General features: G+C 45.0%; 1 protein-coding gene across 6 annotated transcripts in view; it reads right to left on the bottom strand.

Moving 5' to 3' along the window:
- Window positions 1–20,301, bottom strand: part of nr3c2 (nuclear receptor subfamily 3, group C, member 2) — a 281,622-nt gene that overhangs the window by 40,685 nt on the left and 220,636 nt on the right. For all 6 annotated transcript variants that reach the window (XM_051928121.1, XM_051928120.1, XM_051928119.1 and 3 more), the window contains exon 5: window positions 1,576–1,893. In XM_051928121.1, coding sequence (XP_051784081.1) covers window positions 1,576–1,893 — 318 coding nt within the window. The remainder of the gene's footprint in view (window positions 1–1,575; window positions 1,894–20,301) is intronic.

The raw sequence follows: 20,301 nt of genomic DNA, 5'->3' as shown, positions 1-20,301 counted from the left end.
CTGCTATCGTAGGGCTGCATCAGGAGTGGGCAGGAGGAGGAGTATAGGAACCTCAACAAGGACTTTGTTAAATGGTGCGACTCAAACCACCTACACCTGAACACCAGCAAAACCAAGGAACTGGTGGTGGATTTTAGGAGGCCCAGACCCCTCATGGACCCCGTGATCATCAGAGGTGACTGTGTGCAGAGGGCGCAGACCTATAAATACCTGGGAGTGCAGCTGGATGATATATTGGACTGGACTGCCAATACTGATTCTCTGTGCAAGAGAGGACAGAGGCGACTATACTTCCTTAGAAGGCTGGTGTCCTTCAACATCTGCAATAAGATGCTGCAGATGTTCTATCAGACGGTTGTGGCGAGGGCCCTCTTCTACGCAGTGGTGTGCTGGGGAGGCAGCATTAAGAAGAGGGACGCCTCACGCCTGGACAAACTGGTGAGGAAGGCAGGCTGTATTGTAGGAACGGAGCTGGACAGTCTGACATCCGTGGTAGAGCGACGGGCGCTGAGCAGACTCCTATCAATTATGGAGAATCCACTGCATCCACTGAACAGGATCATCTCCAGACAGAAGAGCAGCTTCAGTGACAGACTGAGGAGATCGTTCCTCCATCACACTATGCGACTCTTCAATTCCACCGGGGTGGGGTTAACGTTAACATTATACAAAGTTATTGTCTGTTTTTACCTGCATTGTTATCAATCTTTAATTTAATATTGTTTTTCTGTATCAGTATGCGGCTGCTGGAGTATATGAATTTCCCCTTGGGATTAATAAAGAATTTATCTATTATATAGTGCCTTTCATATCTATCTATCTATCTATTATATAGTGCCTTTCATATCTATCTATCTATCTATTATATAGTGCCTTTCATATCTATCTATCTATCTATCTATCTATTATATAGTGCCTTTCATATATTTATCTATCTATCTACATGGCATTGACATCCGGTGAGAGATCAAAGCGAATACTCCATAGATGACATTTTGCGTATTATCGCCTGAATCGGACTCTGACTTCTCGAAGTGATCAGGGGATGGAGACTGAAAATGAAAGTGAGGTAAGAGCATCCTCTGATCAGTCCTCAGTTGATTGTGCTGCTGAACGTGTACATGTAGCTGATGCGCGTACAGCAACAGTCACCTCTGAGGACCATCAAATATGATGATAAGAGGTACAAACCTTATTGTTTCACACTGTGACCTCCACCGCCGCCCAAAGACAGTCGGGCAGTTGGCGCGCCGCACATTCCTGCTAGCCATCGAGCCGTCACCACGCGGCTGCTGCTGCTGCCAGAGACGCCAAAAAGCACCGACAGCAGACACAGTACGCAGCAACAGACATTTTAGGCTGATTTGTATGTAAAACCATTACTTTGTGTGCTTTTCAGAAAAATATTCAGCCCTCAAAGATTTAAAAACAGTAACCAAGGACGGGAGACGAGCAAAGCCCCCACGAAGGTCTGATGAAGTAGTGCCAACCACTGCACCACCATGATGCCCCCACACACCTCTTCTCTTAAAGAGAAAAATCCCAATCAGTATAATAAAGCAGGGCAAATCTCACCTGGAAGCACTTTGGCCCACTTGACGACGCGGATCATCTGCTTCTCTGCCAGCCGGTTGAGGCAGCTGAGCAGGTAGTCGGTTGTCTCGGGCTGCGTGCTATCATAGCCCGCATAAACCACTTCAGGCTCAATAATTTCCAGAATGCTGCAGAGGCCTGTGGTGAAGAAGGGCATTATGGAGGGCGAGTGAACGGACAAGGCCGAGCTCGAGCTGAGCTCCTTTTCCAGAGCTAGGTACGACTGGCTCTCCTTGACCCTCTGTAGTGGCCGGTCTTCAATGATGCCTTTTAACTTCCCCAGCTTCTTTGACTTCCGGGCTGAAAGCAAAATCAAAATAGAAAGGTAAGTCACGTAAACTGCTGTTGACAATAATATATGGCAGTAGATTTTAAAATATAAATTACCGTTAAAAAAAAAAATAATACTGTCAACCCATTCAAAAATAAGCAAATGTATCCACTGTGGTCCCCAGTGGGTGCTCCGGCTCCCCAGACTCCCATCACACAGGCTTGGACACCAGTTTGCCAATGAATAAAGGGTTTTATTGTGTGAAACTCTTTCAAGTAAGTGTTTCCCACACCACAGCCACCATTCTTTTTCCACAATTCTCTGTAACTCTTGTCATCCCTCTGCTTCTCCAGCAAGCTTGGTCTTCCTCCTCCCTCCCAAGTTCTGACTTTCTGTGTTGAGGTGGGCAGCCCCTTTTATGCAACACCTGGAAGTATTTCTGGTGTCCCAAAACTGTGGCTCTGGAGCATTTCTGGGTGAGGTTGGAACCTAACAAAGAAGGGCTCACTAGTCTCTTCTGTGCTCCCCTGGTGGTACCCATGGAACTCAACAGGACTGAACCAATGAACTATCCTATAGAGATGCTATACCCCAGAGAGGTTGCCAGCCATCTAGTACTGCTGGGGAGACAATTGCCTGAGAAAATGGTCTTCCTCTGACCTTCCATGCCAATGGCATCCCGGCTGGGTAAGCATCCCAGCACAGCTCCGCCCGGGATGCCAGTCCCCAAATGGCGTCTTTCAAACCATTTACAATTAAAACAAGAACACGATAAAGTGTTGGTAGAAAGTGAAGGGATCTGAAAACTTTTCTGAATCCATTATAGACATGGGGAGAATGCACCAGAGATGGGAATGCAGTTCTTATCCTTGGGGTGCTGAAACAGTCTCAGGGTGGCCTATGGAAGAAATATTTTGGAAAATGGGGGGGGGGGTTTGGGGTTATAGAGAGAAGGCTTAGGGAAGAGACCACCGTAGGGGAGGAGTTGTTTGGTTTAATGCCAGGGAGAGGAACAACTTAAGTTTAGGAGAAGAGACAGTAGATGTGTTGTGGGATCTAATGCAGAAGATCTTTGAACAGAAGCGAATACCAGAGGAGTGGTGGGACAATGTGATAGTGCCCATTTATAAGGAGAAGGGGGGGCACTCTGGATTATGGAAACTATAGAGGGAGAAAGCTGATATCATTCACAATGGAAATTTGGGAAAGGGTTATAAAAGAGAAGAGACCACCATAGGGGAGGAACAGTTTGGTTTTATGCCAGGGAGATAAACAACTGATGCAGTCTGTGCATTGAGACAGTTTAGGAGAAGAGAAAGTAGATGTGTTGTGGGATCTAATGCGGAAGATCTTTGAACAGAAGCGAATACCAGAGGAGTGGTGGGACAATGTGATAGTGCCCATTTATAAGGAGAAGGGGGGCACTCTGGATTATGGAAACTATAGAGGGAGAAAGCTGATATCATTCACAATGGAAATTTGGGAAAGGGTTATAAAAGAGAAGAGACCACCATAGGGGAGGAACAGTTTGGTTTTATGCCAGGGAGATAAACAACTGATGCAGTCTGTGCATTGAGACAGTTTAGGAGAAGAGAAAGTAGATGTGTTGTGGGATCTAATGCGGAAGATCTTTGAACAGAAGCGAATACCAGAGGAGTGGTGGGGACAATGTGATAGTGCCCATTTATAAGGAGAAGGGGGGCACTCTGGATTGTGGAAACTATAGAGGGAGAAAGCTGATGTCACCCACAATAGAATTTTTGGGGAAAGGGCTAGAAGGGAAGACTTAGGGATGAGACCACCATAGGGGAGGAGCAGTCTGGTTTTATGCCAGCGAGAGGAACTACTTATGCAGGCTTTGCATTGAGACAACTCATGGAGGAGCATCAAGAAAAACAGAAAGAGCATCAAGAAAAAACAGAAGGGACTGCATATGGTGTTTACTGATGTGGACAAGGCCTATGATGGAGTGCCACGTCAAGAGGTCTGGAGGTGCACAAGGGGAGAAAGGAGGACCAAAGACGTCCACGATATGTATGAGGGAGTGGAAAGCAGTGTTGGGGTAACTGACAAGATCCAAGTAAGTGAAGGTCTGCACCAAAGATCTTTCTTCAAACCCTTACCTCGATGATCGGGTTATGGATGGGTTGACTTGTGGGATAAAAGACCAAATCCCCCTGGTGCAGGCTTTGTGTTGATGACATTGCGTTGTGTAACACCAGAAAAGCAGAAGTGGAGAGGGAGTTGGGAGAATGGAGAAGGGCTTTGGAAGATAGAAGATAAATATAACGAAGATGGAATATATGAGGATTCAGAAGTTAGCCTGTAGGGACAGCAATAGAAAAGAATGGAGAAGTTGAAATATCTGGGGTTTCAGTGTTAGCCAGAGATGGAGAACATGATGCAGAGATAACCCAGACAGTGCAGTGTGGATGGAACAACTAGAAGAAGGGATCTGGAGGATTATAGGTAAGGCTTTTAAGACAGTGATAAGACCAGCAATGATCTATGGAGCGCAGACACGTGATATGGTTATGGGTGAGTTGAATCAGGGGATAAAAGATCAATAATCCCAACAGTGCAGGTTTGTTGGTGACATTGTGTTGTGTAGCACCAGAAAACAAGAAAGCATGTAATCTTTGTATGCAAAATTCTTTATTTCAAGTATTCCCCCCCTTGGGACTTTTTACATTTTATTGTTATACAGCAATTAACACCCTTCGACACGCACTGGGGCAGCGGAGAGTGAAGCAGCCGGGATGAGGATCAGCACCTCCAAGTCCAAGGTCACGCTTCTTGGCCAGAGTTAGGGTGGGGTGCCCCCCTTGAAGTCCTTACCTTCCCTCATTTGTTGCATCATGGGATAAAAGACCGATCCCAACAGTGCAGGTTTGTTGGTGACATTGCGTTGTGTAGCACCAGAAAACAGAAAGTATATGTAATCATGAAAAAATTCCAACACCGTATTTGGTCTCCCTAAGTGCAAAAAATATTATTTTAATATAAAGCTTGATTAAAAATTGGCCCTAGTGTGTGCTTGGTGTGTGGGGGTGTGTTTGTGTGTGTCCTGCGGTGGGTTGGCACCCTGCCCGGGATTGGTTCCCTGCCTTGTGCCCTGTGTTGGCTGGGATTGGCTCCAGCAGACCCCCGTGACCCTGTGTTCGGATTCAGCGGGTTGGAAAATGGATGGATGGATGGATACATGATTATGCATCGATATTATTAATTAGTTATGATGAGAAACAATGAGATATGATATCTGAGAAACATCGAGCAACTGGATGTGGTTCTGATGACCTTTTCCTCTATTTCAGTATATACTAGGAAAGTCGAGGGGAACGCACTCCTGATTTTTTACAGTGTACTTCTGATATTTGTGGGGAGGTTCAATTGAGTTTCTACTTACATAAAATTCCTTATTCAAGTATTCCCCCCCTTGGAACTTTTTACATTCTATTGTTATACTATATTGTTATACTATATATTCTATTGCGTCTCGGGAACTGCAGGTCTGACATTGTGGTCAGCAACACAGGAGCGCCGGGTGGAATTGAAGAGTCACATAGTTTGGGGGAGGAACGATCTTCTCAGTCTGTCAGTGGAGCAGGACGGTGACAGCAGTCTGTCGCTGAAGCTGCTCCTCTGTCTGGAGATGATCCTGTTCAGTGGATGCAGTGGATTCTCCATGATTGACAGGAGTCTGCTCAGCGCCCGTTGCTCTGCCATGGATGTCAAACTGTCCAGCTCCGTGCCTACAATAGAGCCTGCCTTCCTCACCTCATCAAGGACTTTGTTAAATGGTGTGACTCAAACCACCTACAACTGAACACCAGCAAAACCAAGGAACTGGTGGTGGATTTTAGGAGGCCCAGGCCCCTCATGGACCCCGTGATCGTCAGAGGTGACTGTGTGCAGAGGGTGCAGACCTATAAATACCTGGGAGTGCAGCTGGATGATAAATTAGACTGGACTGCCAATACTGATGCTCTGTGCAAGAGAGGACAGAGCCGACTATACTTCCTTAGAAGGCTGGCGTCCTTCAACATCTGTAATAAGATGCTGCAGATGTTCTATCAGACGGTTGTGGCGAGCGACCTCTTCTACGTGGTGGTATGCTGGGGAGGCAGCATAAAGAAGAGGGACGCCTCATGCCTGGACAAACTGGTGAGGAAGGCAGGCTCTATTGTAGGCACGGAGCTGGACAATCTGACCGACGGGCACTGAGCAGACTCCTATCAATCATGGAGAATCCATTGCATCCACTGAACAGGATCATCTCCAGACAGAGGAGCAGCTTCAGCGACAGACTGCTGTCACCGTCCTGCTCCACTGACAGACTGAGGAGATCATTCCTCCATCACACTATGCGACTCTTCAATTCCACTCGGGGGGGGGGGGGGGGGGGGGGGTTAAACGTTAATATTATACAAAGTTACTGTCTGTTTTACCTGCATTTTTTATCACTCTTTAATTTTTTTTTTATCAGTATACTGCTGCTGGAGTATGTGAATTTCCCCTTGGGATTAATAAAGTATCTATCTATCTATCTATCTATCTATCTATCTATCTATCTATCTATCTAGTAGCCACTGGGGGGCCTCATAAAGGACTCAGTCAGGGTCACACTGTGAGTAGGTAACCACCAGGGGGCCACATTAGTCACACGATTAGCAGGTAATAATCAAGTGCTGTACAGTCCTGTGCCTTGGCCACTAGGGGGCCACATTGATCAATAAAAGAAAGCCTCTTTCAACCTCCAGTACACTTCGACATGCAATATGAACGCTCATGAAATTTCAAGCAGCACTGCAGGCACAACTGGACGGATTCCGTGTTTCTCCAGCGTGTGCACTGAAAGGTTTATTGATTCACAGAAAGTCACTGATAAGGTTTGAACATGCAGACTTTGAAGTCTAACCACTAGGGGGCCACATTGGCGTTTCTATCCATCCATCCGTTTCCCAAACCTGTTTTTACAAAGCAGGGTCATGTGGAAGCTGGAGTCGGTCCCAGAACACATCAGAAGCAAGTCAGAAACAATCCCTGGAGAAGGCGCCAGTCACACTGGCATTTACACTGGCATGACTAATTCATATGTATAGTAAGTATATGTCAGCCAAGCACTTTTTCCCCCCAGCACTGTCTTTTCTATTTAAGATACAGTGCAGTCTTTTCCATATTTGTACATTATGAGCTGGGGCAGGTTAAGGGACTCAGGGGTCTCAAAGGATGACTGGCAGCCTCGTGTTTTGCAGGTACGCGGAGTCTTACTAATAATCATCCTGTACATAGATATTACTGAATATAGTGATATCTACAAGTTTTCTGGGGGCAAATCTAGCAGGGAAATTTCATGACTTGCGCAAAGGTGGCATCCCAGGACAGTGCTGCGTTTAAAGTCACCCGAGGTCTTCAGGATGACACAATGTTTGTGAATGGAGATGGCATGGCTGTACGTCTAATGCACCTGTGAACAATAAAACACCTGAACTCCATGGAGGGGGGGACATGATGCTGACACAAGTTCAGCCCAACACACAGGCTTTTACGGAGTTGTGGGAAATGTGGGAAACTCTTCCCAAACGTTTCCCATCTGCACACAATATACAGGCACAATGAAATAAGGCACACAGAAATTCTCCTTCTTCTTCTCTATGTCTCCACTCTTCCTCCAGCAAGCTTTGGCACTCTTCCTCCCGACTCTGGTTCCTGGAATTGAAGACAACGGGTTTCTTTTAACGCTGCACCCAGGAGTATTTCTGGTGGTCTGTGAGCGTGGTCTGGAAGCCCAAATAAACAGCGCTCCGCAGTGTCTGCAGCAAGGCAGCACCTACTGGAACCCAACAGGGCTGTGCCAAACTCCAACTCCCATGAAGCCTTGTGGGGAACTAAGGCAACACTGTCAACCCAGGGGGGGCTGCCATCTAGTGGTCCGGGGGAGATAATTCCCTGTGCATGCTCTCTCACCTGATCCTTCCTTAACAAAGGCATCCTGGCCACATAAGGGTCCTGGCCCTCCGCCACACCATATAGTGGCCCACATAGTGTAAGAAACCAACATGTGACCCAGGCTTCCATGACGGACATGAGGGTAATAAAAACGTCGCACTGAATCACAGTGCATGATGGGTTCTTAAATTCATGAAGCTCTGAATTCTTTGTGTCTTCTGTGGCAGATGACCAGGGACCTTGCCCCTTCCGGAACGCCTGGAAAGTGGAAGGACCGGGAGAGGGGCAATACCTTCCCCGGGACACGAGAGGGCAGCCCCCCCTGGTTTGCATCGGGGACACAGGACAGGAGCTTGGAAAGCACAATCCTGTTGGAGACCATGGTCACCACCAGGGGGCGCTTGGACAATCCTGGAAGCCTTGGACTGCAGGAAGTGCTGCTGGAAGTAGAACCCGGGGGTACCGGAAGTGATTCTGGGTGCCCATGCAGCACTTCCGCCACACCAGGAAGTGCTGCAGGAAGAGCGTCAGGGAGCACATTGGCACATATAAAAGTCAATGTGTGTGTCTTATTTATGTTCCAGCATCACTTCCGAACGGCTGGAGCGATTTTCATGAAACTTGGTACACATGTTTCTCATTGGTCGACTAGAAATACTGTAGGGTGAAATCAACCCTAACCCACCCCCCTTTCTGGGTAGGGTGGGGGGTGATCGTGTGGTCTTGTATGCATGTCATCATCCAGCTGACACTCGGAATGACCACCAGAGGGCGACTGCCAGCATTCTTCATGTCTGAGTGCCACAGCGCCCCTGCTGCTTTTGAAATTAAATAGAGTAAGCCAGTTACGAGCGTCAACTGGATGATAACATACATACAAGACCGCAAGACAAGCACATTAGTGAGTCTTCATTGTTTGTTCATTAATTTTTAAAGTTGCGTTTTTTTTTTAATTATATTTTTCTCAAACAATTAAAAAAAAAAAAACACTTTATTTTCCTCCGGGGCAATGCCGGGTATTTCAGTTAGTGTTAGTTAAAGCAGAGCAAAAGTTCAAATCATATAAAGGAAGTCAAAACTTGGAAAAGAACCAATTTGTTGCATAACGGGAATGTGAATGGTGCACGATGGGCAAGAAAAAGGTCAGTGGCTTGCTGCTATGGTTTGTATATACTGTACCTCAGACTGAAAGATCTAGGGCTGGGCACCAGAGATCAGGGGTTCCCCACGCCACTTCCCAACGCCACGGTCTGTTTGAAAACCTGTCCATCACCTGACTGAATTTGCCATCATTACTTCATACCATGTGCAGGTGTCCAAAAAGTATTTATTAATCGATTCCCACCAGTATCTAAGTCGGAATCAGGTGGACCCACACATAAGATTCTTAAAATGGATGATTTGCATATATTGATCATCATATGTGGGGTGGGGGTAATAAAGACGATATTGACGCCTTGCTGGATCAACTGTGTGAATCTGACTGGTCGAGAAACGGCGACGTTTACAGATTGTTTTTGCAAAACGAAGTGGAACGTCTTCTTGAAGACTCGATTTCACCGGAATTGTGGGCTAAATCAGTGCCAGTCAACGTACTTGTGGAGCCATAGGCAAAGTTCAACCCTGATGCCAACTCCCAACTCTATCTACTGTACTGTCTAAGGTCTGTATATGTGTGAGTCCAGTCCCTCGGAGCAATTTGATTGGCCCATTTGGCTTTGGTGACTCGACTGAAAGAGGAAATGCGAGTGTGAGACGCAGAGGTCCGGACGCACGTGGATACCGAATAAGAGGATGAGTCGTGTAGGAGGACCATCTCTCAGGTTGGTTGAAAAAGTGAGGAGGAGAAAAGGCATAGGAGACTCGCTGAGAGAAGCCCCTTCAACAGCAGAAAGTATTAAAGGGGAGGAGAGGCAAGGAAGGCGCCTTGAAAATAATAAGAGTCTGCAGAGCTGGCTTTAGGGGAGCATAAGAATTTGATAAACGAGAGGAGACCATTCAGTCCATCAAACTCAGCTGTCCCAACATCTCGTTCACGTTCTTCTTAAGGGCTGTCAAGGTTTTCTGCTTCAACTACACGTCTTGCTATTTTGTCCCAGAGCCCCACAACCCTTTACGTAAGGAATGTGCTTGAGGGAGGATGAGTGCCAGTCAAGAGAGGTCCAGACGCACGTGGATACGGAACGAGAAGATAAGTCGTGTAGGAGGCCTGTCTCTTGGGTTGGTGAAAAAGCGAGGAAGAGGAAAAGCATAGGAGGTTCGCTGAGAGAAACCCCTTCGAAGACAGGAAGTATAAAAGGGGATGAGAGGTAAGGAAGGCGCCTCGAAAATAATAACAGAGTGAAAGATCTGGCTTTAGGGGAACATAACAAATTTGATAAACGAGAGGAGACCATTCAGTCCATCAAGCTCAGCTGTCCCAATGTCTCGTTCGCATTCTTCTTAAGGGCTGTCAAGGGTTTCTGCTTCAACTCCACATCTCGGATATTTTGTCCCAGAGCCCCACAACCATTCAAGTAAGGAATGCGCTCGAAGGAGGGAGTGTGCCGGTCAAGAGAGGATACAAGGAAAGACGAGTCGTTCAGGAGGATCGTTTCTCTGGTGGTGACACTGTCACACAGAGCTCCAAGCTGGAGGAAATGATGTGGCCCAAACATGTAATCTGATTGGCTATTCAGCTAGACACTTCTCAAATAAATCAGTGCAAGTGTTAAGAGTTACCCCCCAGGACCAACATTGCAGATTTGAACATTTCCTAACAAAACATTCCTTTAAATGTGGGGTTAAGAATTCAGTGCGCGTTACATACACATTCCCACATGAAGAGTGTGAAGGTTGGTGGCTTTGTCATTGGTGACCATTGCACATGGCGCTATATTCCCCTCCGGGGCAGACGGTTTGTTCTGCCTGCGCTGCAGCTGGGCTGTGACCTTTTGAAATGGCTCTGCATTACTGAGCTCAACTGTTACACGGCTCCTGGGCTTAAGGCCAACCGCTGCATTTTTGGTTAAAGAAGAAGCTCATTCAGACTTCTCTTTTAGTGAAACACAAGACTAGTGTATTAACTGTTCCAGAACATTACCAAGTATTTGTTTCCTTTGTCTCTGCCCTCAATTTAAATCTGATATTTTAAACACTCAGCCTCCTTGCATGTGTGTAATAAAGCAACTTCACCTGATTTTGTGATTGTTTAAAGTCTTTTCACCCACAGGTGCTGTCAAAGTATTGTGAAAACGGCACGTGATTTGATTCTACTTTCATAAGAGGCTGGGCACCTGTTGGTCCTCTTGACCAGTGTTAACCACAAGTGTCTCTCCGGCTTGGCATTCTACTTAAGGAGATATAAGCCTAAGTGTCTCTTCAGCTTGGCATTCTGTGTAAAGCTGGTTAAGCTTGAGCATCGCTCAGGCCTGGCATTCTAAGTAAAGACAGATTTAGGCTTGGCATTCTGTGTAAAGATGGATAATCCAGTATGTCTCTTAGGCTTGGCATTCTATGTAAGGACGGAGAAGCCCGTGTCTCTCTCAGGCTTGGCATTCTGTGTAAGGACAGATAGGTCCGAGTGTCTCTCTGGCTTGGCATTCTGTGTAAGGAGATATAAGCCTAAGTGTTTCTTCAACTTGGCATTCAGTGTAAAGCTGGTTAAGCTTGAGCATCACTCAGGCTTGGCATTCTAAGTAAAGACAGATTTAGGCTTGGCATTCTGTGTAAAGATGGATAATCCAGTATGTCTCTTAGGCTTAGCATTCTACGTAAGGACGGAGTAGCCCGTGTCTCTCTCTGGCTTGGCATTCTGTGTAAGGAGATATAAGCCTAAGTGTTTCTCCAGCTTGGCATTCAGTGTAAAGCTGGTTAAGGTTGAGCATCGCTCAGGCTTGGCATTCTATGTAAAGACGGATAAGCCAGTGTGTCTCTTAGGCTTGGCATTCTATCTAAAGACGGAGAAGCCTGAGTGTCTTTCTCATGTCTTCTGTGTAAAGATGGGTTAAGTCTGAGCATCTCTTGGGTTTGGCATTCTAAGTATAGATGGATAAGCCCCTGTATCTCTCAGCTTGGACTTCTCTGTAAAGCTGGATAAGCCAGAGTGTCTCTTAGGCTTGGCATTCTATCTAAGGACGGAGAACCCTGTGTATCTCTTAAGCTTAGCATTCTGTGTAAGGACCAATAGGCCCGAATGTTTGTCTGGCTTGGCATTCTGTGTAAGGACGGAGAAGCCAGTGTCTCTCTCAGGCCTTCTATGTAAAGTTGGTTAAGCTTGAGCATCACTCAGGCTTGGCATTCTGTGTAAAGACAGGTTAAGTCTGAGCATGTCTTGGGTTTGGCATTCTAAGTAAAGATGGAAAAGCCCGTGCATCTCTCAGCTTGGACTTCTCTGTAAAGTTGGATAACCTTGAGTGTCTCTCTGGCTTGGCATTCTGTGTAAGGAGATATAAGCCTAAGTGTTTCTTCAGCTTGGCATTCAGTGTAAAACTGGTTAAGCTTGAGCATCGCTCAGGCTTGGCATTCTAAGTAAAGATAGATAATCCAGTGTGTCTCTTAGGCTTGGCATTCTATGTAAGGACGGAGAAGCCTGTGTCTCTCTCAGGCTTGGCATTCTGTGTAAAGATGGATAAGTCAGTGGGTCCCTTAGGCTTAAGATTCTGTGTAAGGACAGATAGGTCCGAGTGTCTCTCTGACTTGGCATTCTGTGTAAGGAGATATAAGCCTACGTGTTTCTTTAGGTTGGCATTCAGTGTAAAGCTGGTTAAGCTTGAGCATCGCTCAGGCTTGGCATTCTATGTAAAGACGGATAAGCCAGTGTGTCTCTTAGGCTTGGCATTCTATCTAAGGATGGAGAACCCTGTGTATCTCTTAAGCTTAGCATTCTGTGTAAGGACCAATGGGCCTGAATGTTTGTCTGGCTTGGCATTCTGTGTAAGGACGGAGAAGCCAGTGTCTCTCTCAGGCCTTCTATGTAAAGCTGGTTAAGCTTGAGCATCACTCAGGCTTGGCATTCTGTGTAAAGACAGGTTAAGTCTGAGCATCTCTTGGGTTTGGCATTCTAAGTAAAGATGGAAAAGCCTGTGCATCTCTCAGCTTGGACTTCTCTGTAAAGTTGGGTAATCTTGAGTGTCTCTTAGGCATGGCATTCTGTTCAAGGATGGAGAAGCCCGTGTCTCTCTCAGCTTGGACTTCTAAGCAAAGCTGGATAAAAGCTTGAGCGTCTCTCAGGCTTGGCATTCAATCTGAGGATGGATACGTCAAGTGTCTCCCTGGCTTGGCATTCTCAAGCCTCAACAGACTCAAGCTAGGGAGGGGACACTGGCACACACGTGCTCCTGCTGCTCTTCCCTGCTGTCAACACTTTTCGTAAAACTTGCCTTAATTCTACACTTTCTTACGCTTGTTTTATTTCGTCTGAGGTGGGTTGCCACCCTGCCCAGGATTGGTTCCTGCCTTGTGCCCTGTGTTGGCTGGGATTGGTTCCAGCAGACCCCCGTGACCCTGTGTTTGGATTCAGCGGGTTGGAAAATGGATGGATGGATGTTTTATTTTGTTTATTGTACGTATAGTCCGTGGATGCAGCTGACTCGAATTGTATGGATTTGGTTAATATTTACAGATTTTATGGACTCTACTTTGACTGGGAACAACTGAACCTGTGGATCACAGGACGAGAACTATGAACATTTCTTTGTACCTGTCGATCTAGGACCTCGGGATGATCTGTCTCCTTGATTATATTTGCTATCCTGGTCTGCTCCCGATACACTTTACTGTACTCTACGACTAAGAACTGATCTGATGTTCATACCAACCTGGCCACTGGCTCCGGGGTGATCACGCCTGTAATACCCAACGTTACTGTTTACGACTGTGTTATGGTGTATAAAATCTGTAGATTTTGGTTTAATTTTCCATTATATTTTGGTCAAGATAAAACAACAGATGAACTACAATTAAGACAAATCAAAGCAGGTGTTCTTACACCTCACTTTCAAACAGCTGTTTCCAACATTGAAAGGAAGACATTCTGAATGCTCAATTATTTTACAATCTGGGAAAGGATGCTGAGCTGATACCTCAGGCTATTGATTACTTTAACAATTGAGTTTATGGCCTGGGAAAGGGAAACTGAGGCAATATCAAAGAACTTTATTATCTGGGAAAGAGTTTGAGCAAAACTCATCAATCACATTGACAGACAGCCAATCAGGTGCATGTGTTGTGAAACCAAGGCATCCATCCATCCATCCATTTGCCAACCCGCTGAATCCGAACACAGGGTCACGGGGGTCTGCTGGAGCCAATCCCAGCCAACACAGGGCACAAGGCAGGGAACCAATCCCGGGCAGGATGCCAACCCACCGCAGGAAACCAAGGCATGATATTTCATAATAACTATGCCTTGGTTTGGAAGAGGAGCAGAAGGAGGAGAAGAAAGAAGAAGAGAAGACGAAAGAGAAGAAGGAGAAGAAGAGGAACAGACCAAGACGGCACTGGTCGTCAGAAAGGCATCATGAACATCAATTGCTAAATCAAACGCTTCCCTGGGACATTCATCCTTGTCATCTGTAACTTTTTCGTAAGCTTTTCCTAAAGACTATATATATATTCAGACTTTTCTATCAGTACCTATTTTCTATTATTCTTTGTTCCAGTGGTATTATTATTATTCTTGTAATAAATACCATGTTGCTTTTAACTTTCTATGCTTTGTCTTAAGTCAAAGTCAAAGTGAACTTTATTGCCATCTCAACCATATACAAGTATACAGATGGACGAAATTGCGAATGTCTAGAGTGATTGAATTAATAAGTTAGATTTCTTTGAGCACAGGGGTAGCCAGATTTTTGCCATTATTTCTGTGCTGCGAGGTTTATAAGGCTGAGAGTGAGAACGCCACTCTAAAGAAGGGACAGTACGAGGAAGAAGAAGGTATTCTTGGCTGATAAATGGTCTATAGTCAAGAGTGCTGAGTCTTTGTATGTTTAAATGTATTCTTGTAGACCAATAGTAATATTTAGGTCTGAGATATCACTAAAACATCGTGTCATGATCGTGAACATGTTGTTCGTGCCGATAATAAGTAAGTCTCTTGAAGTGCTGAGTGACAGGCTGATGTGTGGTTTAAAGTGCTAAGGGTTAATCAGCGTGTGTGTCATTCATGGGGCACTGTTGTGGTTAGGGTCTGTGTGTGTGTAGATAGATAGATAGATAGATAGATAGATAGATAGATAGATAGATAGATAGATAGATAGATAGATAGATAGATAGATAGATAGATAGATAGATAGAGTGATCCCTCGCTATATCGCGCTTCGTCTTTCGCGGCTTCACTCCATCGCGGATTTTAAATGTAAGCATATGTGAATATATATCGCGGATTTTTCACTGCTTCGCGGATGTCTGCGGTCTTCAGTACGTGTGCTTCCTCAGTTGATTTGCCCATTTGAATTCAAACAAGGGACGCTATTGGCGGATGGCTGAGAAGCTACCCAATCAGAGCACGCAGTTAAGTTCCTGTGTGCTGCTGATTGGCTCAGCGACGGAGTGCTGCATTAACCAGGAAGTCTCATCTCACTCATTCAGCATTAATGCACTTTACTGCTAATGCTTCAGGATTGCAGAAAAGGTAAAAATTTTGGATATGTTGAAGGAAGGAAACAGCTACACCGCTGCAGGACACAATTACAGCATCAATGAGTCCACGATTCTTTTTATTTAAAAAGGAGGAAAAGCATATAAGATCTACGGCCACAGTGTCCTTTAATCAGGGCGCAAAACGAGTTGTAAGTGGACGTGATAAGGCAGTAGTCTGGATGGAATCTGCTTTAGGGATTTGGATTGAAGAGTACTGGAAGAAGAACAACGGCGGCGCTACACAGTCGCCTGAAGAGGCTCCTTTAGAAGAGCTGTAACGCTATCCTTTGTTGTGCAGTAAAATTAAACTCATCGTTATCGGACAAGTCGTTGTGTCATTGTTGGTGAGTAACCATAATTAATTATTTACGTTCAGTACTTATTACATGTACATAGTTTAGTGTCGCTGTACACACATTTTACTGTATACAATTTTTCTTGCATTGTACGTATTTATTGCGGGTGGCCTGTCTGTTGTAATGGCTGTAACGTATGTGATATCGGAGACGCTCGATATCTTTAAAATAATATTTAGGTTTTACTGTATGTAAACTGTGTTTACATACATAATTTCAACGAATCTTACCTAATATCTAAGAGAATACAAAGGGTTTATGCTGTATAACTGTGCGTGAAATGTTTATAATAGTGTGGGAGAGTTCATAAGGGCTTAAAATATATAAAAATAACCATATAAACATATGGTTTCTACTTCGCGGATTTTCTTATTTCGCGGGTGGCTCTGGAACGCAACCCCCGCGATGGAGGAGGGATTACTGTAGATAGATAGATAGATAGATAGATAGATAGATAGATAGATAGATAGATAGATAGATAGATAGATGAAAGGCACTATATGATAGATAGATAGATAGATAGATAGATAGATAGATAGATAGATACTTTATTAATCCCAAGGGGAAATTCACATACTCCAGCAGCAGCATACTGATACAAAAAAAAAATATTAAATTAAAGATTGATAACAATGCAGGAAAAAAAAAAGACAATAACTTAACATAATGTTAACGTTTAACCCCTCGTGGAGATGACATTGTTTAGTGGATACAGTGGATTCTCCATGATTGACAGGAGTCTGCTCAGTGCCCGTCGCTCTACCACGGATGTCAGACTGTCCAGCTCCGTGCCTACAATAGAGCCTGCCTTCCTCACCAGCTTGTCAAGGCGTGAGGCGTCCTTCTTTATGCTGCCTCCCCAGAACACCATCGCGTAGAAGAGGGCGCTCGCCACAACTGTCTGATAGAACATCTACAGCATCTTATTGCAGATGTTGAAGGATGCCAGCCTTCTAAGGAAGTATAGTCGGCTCTGTCCTTTCTTACACAGAGCATCAGTATTGGCAGTCCAGTCTAATTTATCATCCAGCTGCACTCCCAGGTATTTATACGTCTGCACCATCTGCACACAGTCACCTCTGATTATCATGTTTATCTATGTGTGTGTGTGTTCATTTTAAAGTGCAACAGTAGACCAACCCGATAACGAACCTGACGAGAACATTTACCCTTGAGAAAACAGGTAAAGGGTAAGTAGAGGGAAATACTATGATAATACAGACTGTATGCTGGAACTTCCAAATCCTGCTACCTCCTCCTGCTAAGCTTTCTGCTGCTTTGCTATCGCCACTCACCTATGCTACCACACCCACCTGTCCTACCGGCTCTGCTGCTATCAGATAAGCATTACTCACTATCATCTTATAATACTCCTTCTTATTAAACAGTTTGTCCAGAGCAAATGGTCTGACTGGAACATTCTAAAAGACATCAGGATTTCGCGGCGCCCGAAATATGTACATCGCGGGTCAGGTCGCCACCACCGCCAGGCTGTGAATGAAAAGACCACCGGCAGCATTTGCTCAGGAATAAGCCGTCCTTCTCATGGCTCTGAAAATAGAAGTGTCAGTGTGCCGAATTTACATTATGTGAAAATAGACTCCGATCACGGCTCTGTGCAAAAAAGAAGCCTCATGAACTAATATTGCACTGTTTAACTCGAGGTCTCTTAATGGCAAAGCATTAGTGCTGTCAGAACTCATCACTGACACCAAACTTGATATTCTGTGTCTAACGGAGACTTGGCAAAAACCCGAACGAATTTACGTTTCTCACGGAGGCGACCCCACCTGGATTCACTTTCCACACAGAGCCCCGCAGCTCAAGGCAAGGTGGAGGACTTGCAGTAATTGTCAGAGTAGACTTAAACATCAAACGAATCCCGATTGACTGTCCATTGTCTTTTGAGTGTCTGGCTCTTAAACTAATAACGGAATCGGGTCCCGTCTCACTCATTGTTCTTTATCGTCCCCCAAAACACAATGCATCCTTCTTATCCGATCTGATTGAACTTTTGACCCACCTAAGCTCTTACTCTCAGAGAATTATCCTTCTCGGTGATTTCAACATCCATATTGATACCCCCACATCTAAACTGAGAAATGAATTCCTATCCTTACTGGACTGTTGACTTGACACAACATGTTGATTTTCCCACCCACTCTGGTGGTCATATATTGGATCTGATCTGTATTTCTGGACTATCTGTTGCCAACATTTACAGCACTGATTTGGGACTCTCTGACCATAAAGCAGTACTTCTCAGTGTCTCATTATCTCTCCCTCCTCTTACCTGTAAATGACAGATTTCTTACAGAAACCTTAAAAATATCTGTCCCTCTATCCTTTCTGGATCCATTTCTGATCTTTTACTGTCTTCACCTATTTCATCAGTCTTGCTGACCACTAGAACTCAGCCCTTCACTCAGCATTAGATTAAACAGCTCCTTTAAAACATAAGGAGGTTTCCTTTAAACGTTCAGCTCCTTGGTATAACTCAGAATTGCGATCTACGAAAGCAGCTGGCCGACGCCTTGAGAGAATGTCACGTAAGACTGGCCTCACCGTGCACATCCAGGCTTTCTCTGACCACCAAAGAGCTTACAGAGAAGCACTAACCGCTGCCAAGAACATCCATTATGGCAGAATAATAGAAAGTGGCCACAATAACCCAAAGGTTTTGTTCTCTGTAGTTAATAAACTACACGAACCCGCATCTGGCCCAACTACTTCTTCTACTGAAGTCGATGAGAAATTCCTCCAATTTTCCCGTAACAAAATTAAAGATCTAAATAATTCAACTAACATAAATCCATCATCTGTTTATATCTCTCCCTGTTCTCCCACTCCATCCAGCTCCTTCTTTAAGTTCTCACCAGTCACATCTGCGTCTGTTAATAACCTGCTTTGTAAGATGAGGCCGACTACTTGTGTACTGGACCTCATCACCACCACACTACTTAAATCCTGCCTTCATGCCATAATCCCGAATGTTACAACAATAATAAACTCATCGCTTGACACCGGCTCTGTGCCGCTCACTTTTAAAATTGCTTCTGTAACCCCAATGTTAAAAAAGTCTGGTCTTGATGCTGACAATCTTAACAATTTTCGGCTTATTTCCCACTTACCTTTCCTGTCAAAAGTTCTTGAGCGTGTTGTAGCTTCCCAGCTCACCAATTACTTAACCTCTAATAATTTGATGGAACCCTTTCAGTCTGGTGTCAGGGTGCAGCACAGCTGTGAAACTGCTCTGCTACGGGTAACCAATGATTTGCTTAAGGCAGCAGACTCTGGACAAACTAGCATATTAATTCTGTTAGACCTCAGTGCAGCATTTGACACTCAGGTCAGACATGACATTCTACTGTCCAGAATGGAGAACATGCTGGGTATCTGGCACTGCCCTCCAGTGGTTCAGGTTCTATCTGACTGATAGGCAAGAGTTTGTTAGTCTTGGCAAGAGCAGATCCAGCACAGTGCCAGTCACACAAGGAGCTCCTCAGGGCTCTGTCCTCGGTCCTCTTCTCGTCTCTATTTATACAGTGCATCCGGAAAGTATTCACAGCACATCACTTGTTCCACATTTTCTTATGTTACAGCCTTATTCCAAAATGGATTAAATTCATTTTTTTCCTCAGAATTCTACACACAACACCCCATAATGACAACGTGAAAAAAGTTTACTTGAGGTTTTTGCAAATTTATTAAAAATAAAAAAATTGAGAAAGCACATGTACATAAGTATTCACAGCCTTTGCCATGAAGCTCAAAATTGAGCTCAGGTGCATCCTGTTTCCCCTGATCATCCTTGAGATGTTTCTGCAGCTTCATTGGAGTCCACCTGTGGTAAATTCAGTTGACTGGACATGATTTGGAAAGGCACACACCTGTCTATAGAAGGTCCCACAGTTGACAGTTCATGTCAGAGCACAAACCAAGCATGAAGTCAAAGGAATTGTCTGTAGACCTCCGAAACAGGATTGTCTCGAGGCACAAATCTGGGGAAGGTTACAGAAAAATTTCTGCTGCTTTGATGGTCCCAATGAGCACAGTGGCCTTCATCATCCGTAAGTGGAAGAAGTTCGAAACCACCAGGACTCTTCCTAGAGCTGGCCGTCCATCTAAACTGAGCGATCGAGGGAGAAAGGCCTTAGTCAGGGAGGTGACCAAGAACCTGATGGTCACTCTGTCAGAGCTCCAGAGTTCCTCTGTGGAGAGAGGAGAACCTTCCAGAAGGACAACCATCTCTGCAGCAATCCACCAATCAGGCCTGTATGGTAGAGTGGCCAGACGGAAGCCACTCCTTAGTAAAAGGCACATGGCAGCCCGCCTGGAGTTTGCCAAAAGGCACCTGAAGGACTCTCAGACCATGAGAAAGAAAATTCTCTGGTCTGATGAAACAAAGATTGAACTCTTTGGTGTGAATGCCAGGCGTCACGTTTGGAGGAAACCTGGCACCATCCCTACAGTGAAGCATGGTGGTGGCAGCATCATGCTGTGGGGATG

The sequence above is a fragment of the Erpetoichthys calabaricus genome, chromosome 5, assembly GCF_900747795.2.
Source record: "Erpetoichthys calabaricus chromosome 5, fErpCal1.3, whole genome shotgun sequence".
In the NCBI taxonomy this organism is placed as follows: Eukaryota; Metazoa; Chordata; class Cladistia; order Polypteriformes; family Polypteridae; genus Erpetoichthys; species Erpetoichthys calabaricus.
Note: the sequence above shows the minus strand (reverse complement) of the source record. Positions and strands in the feature narration are given on the sequence as shown.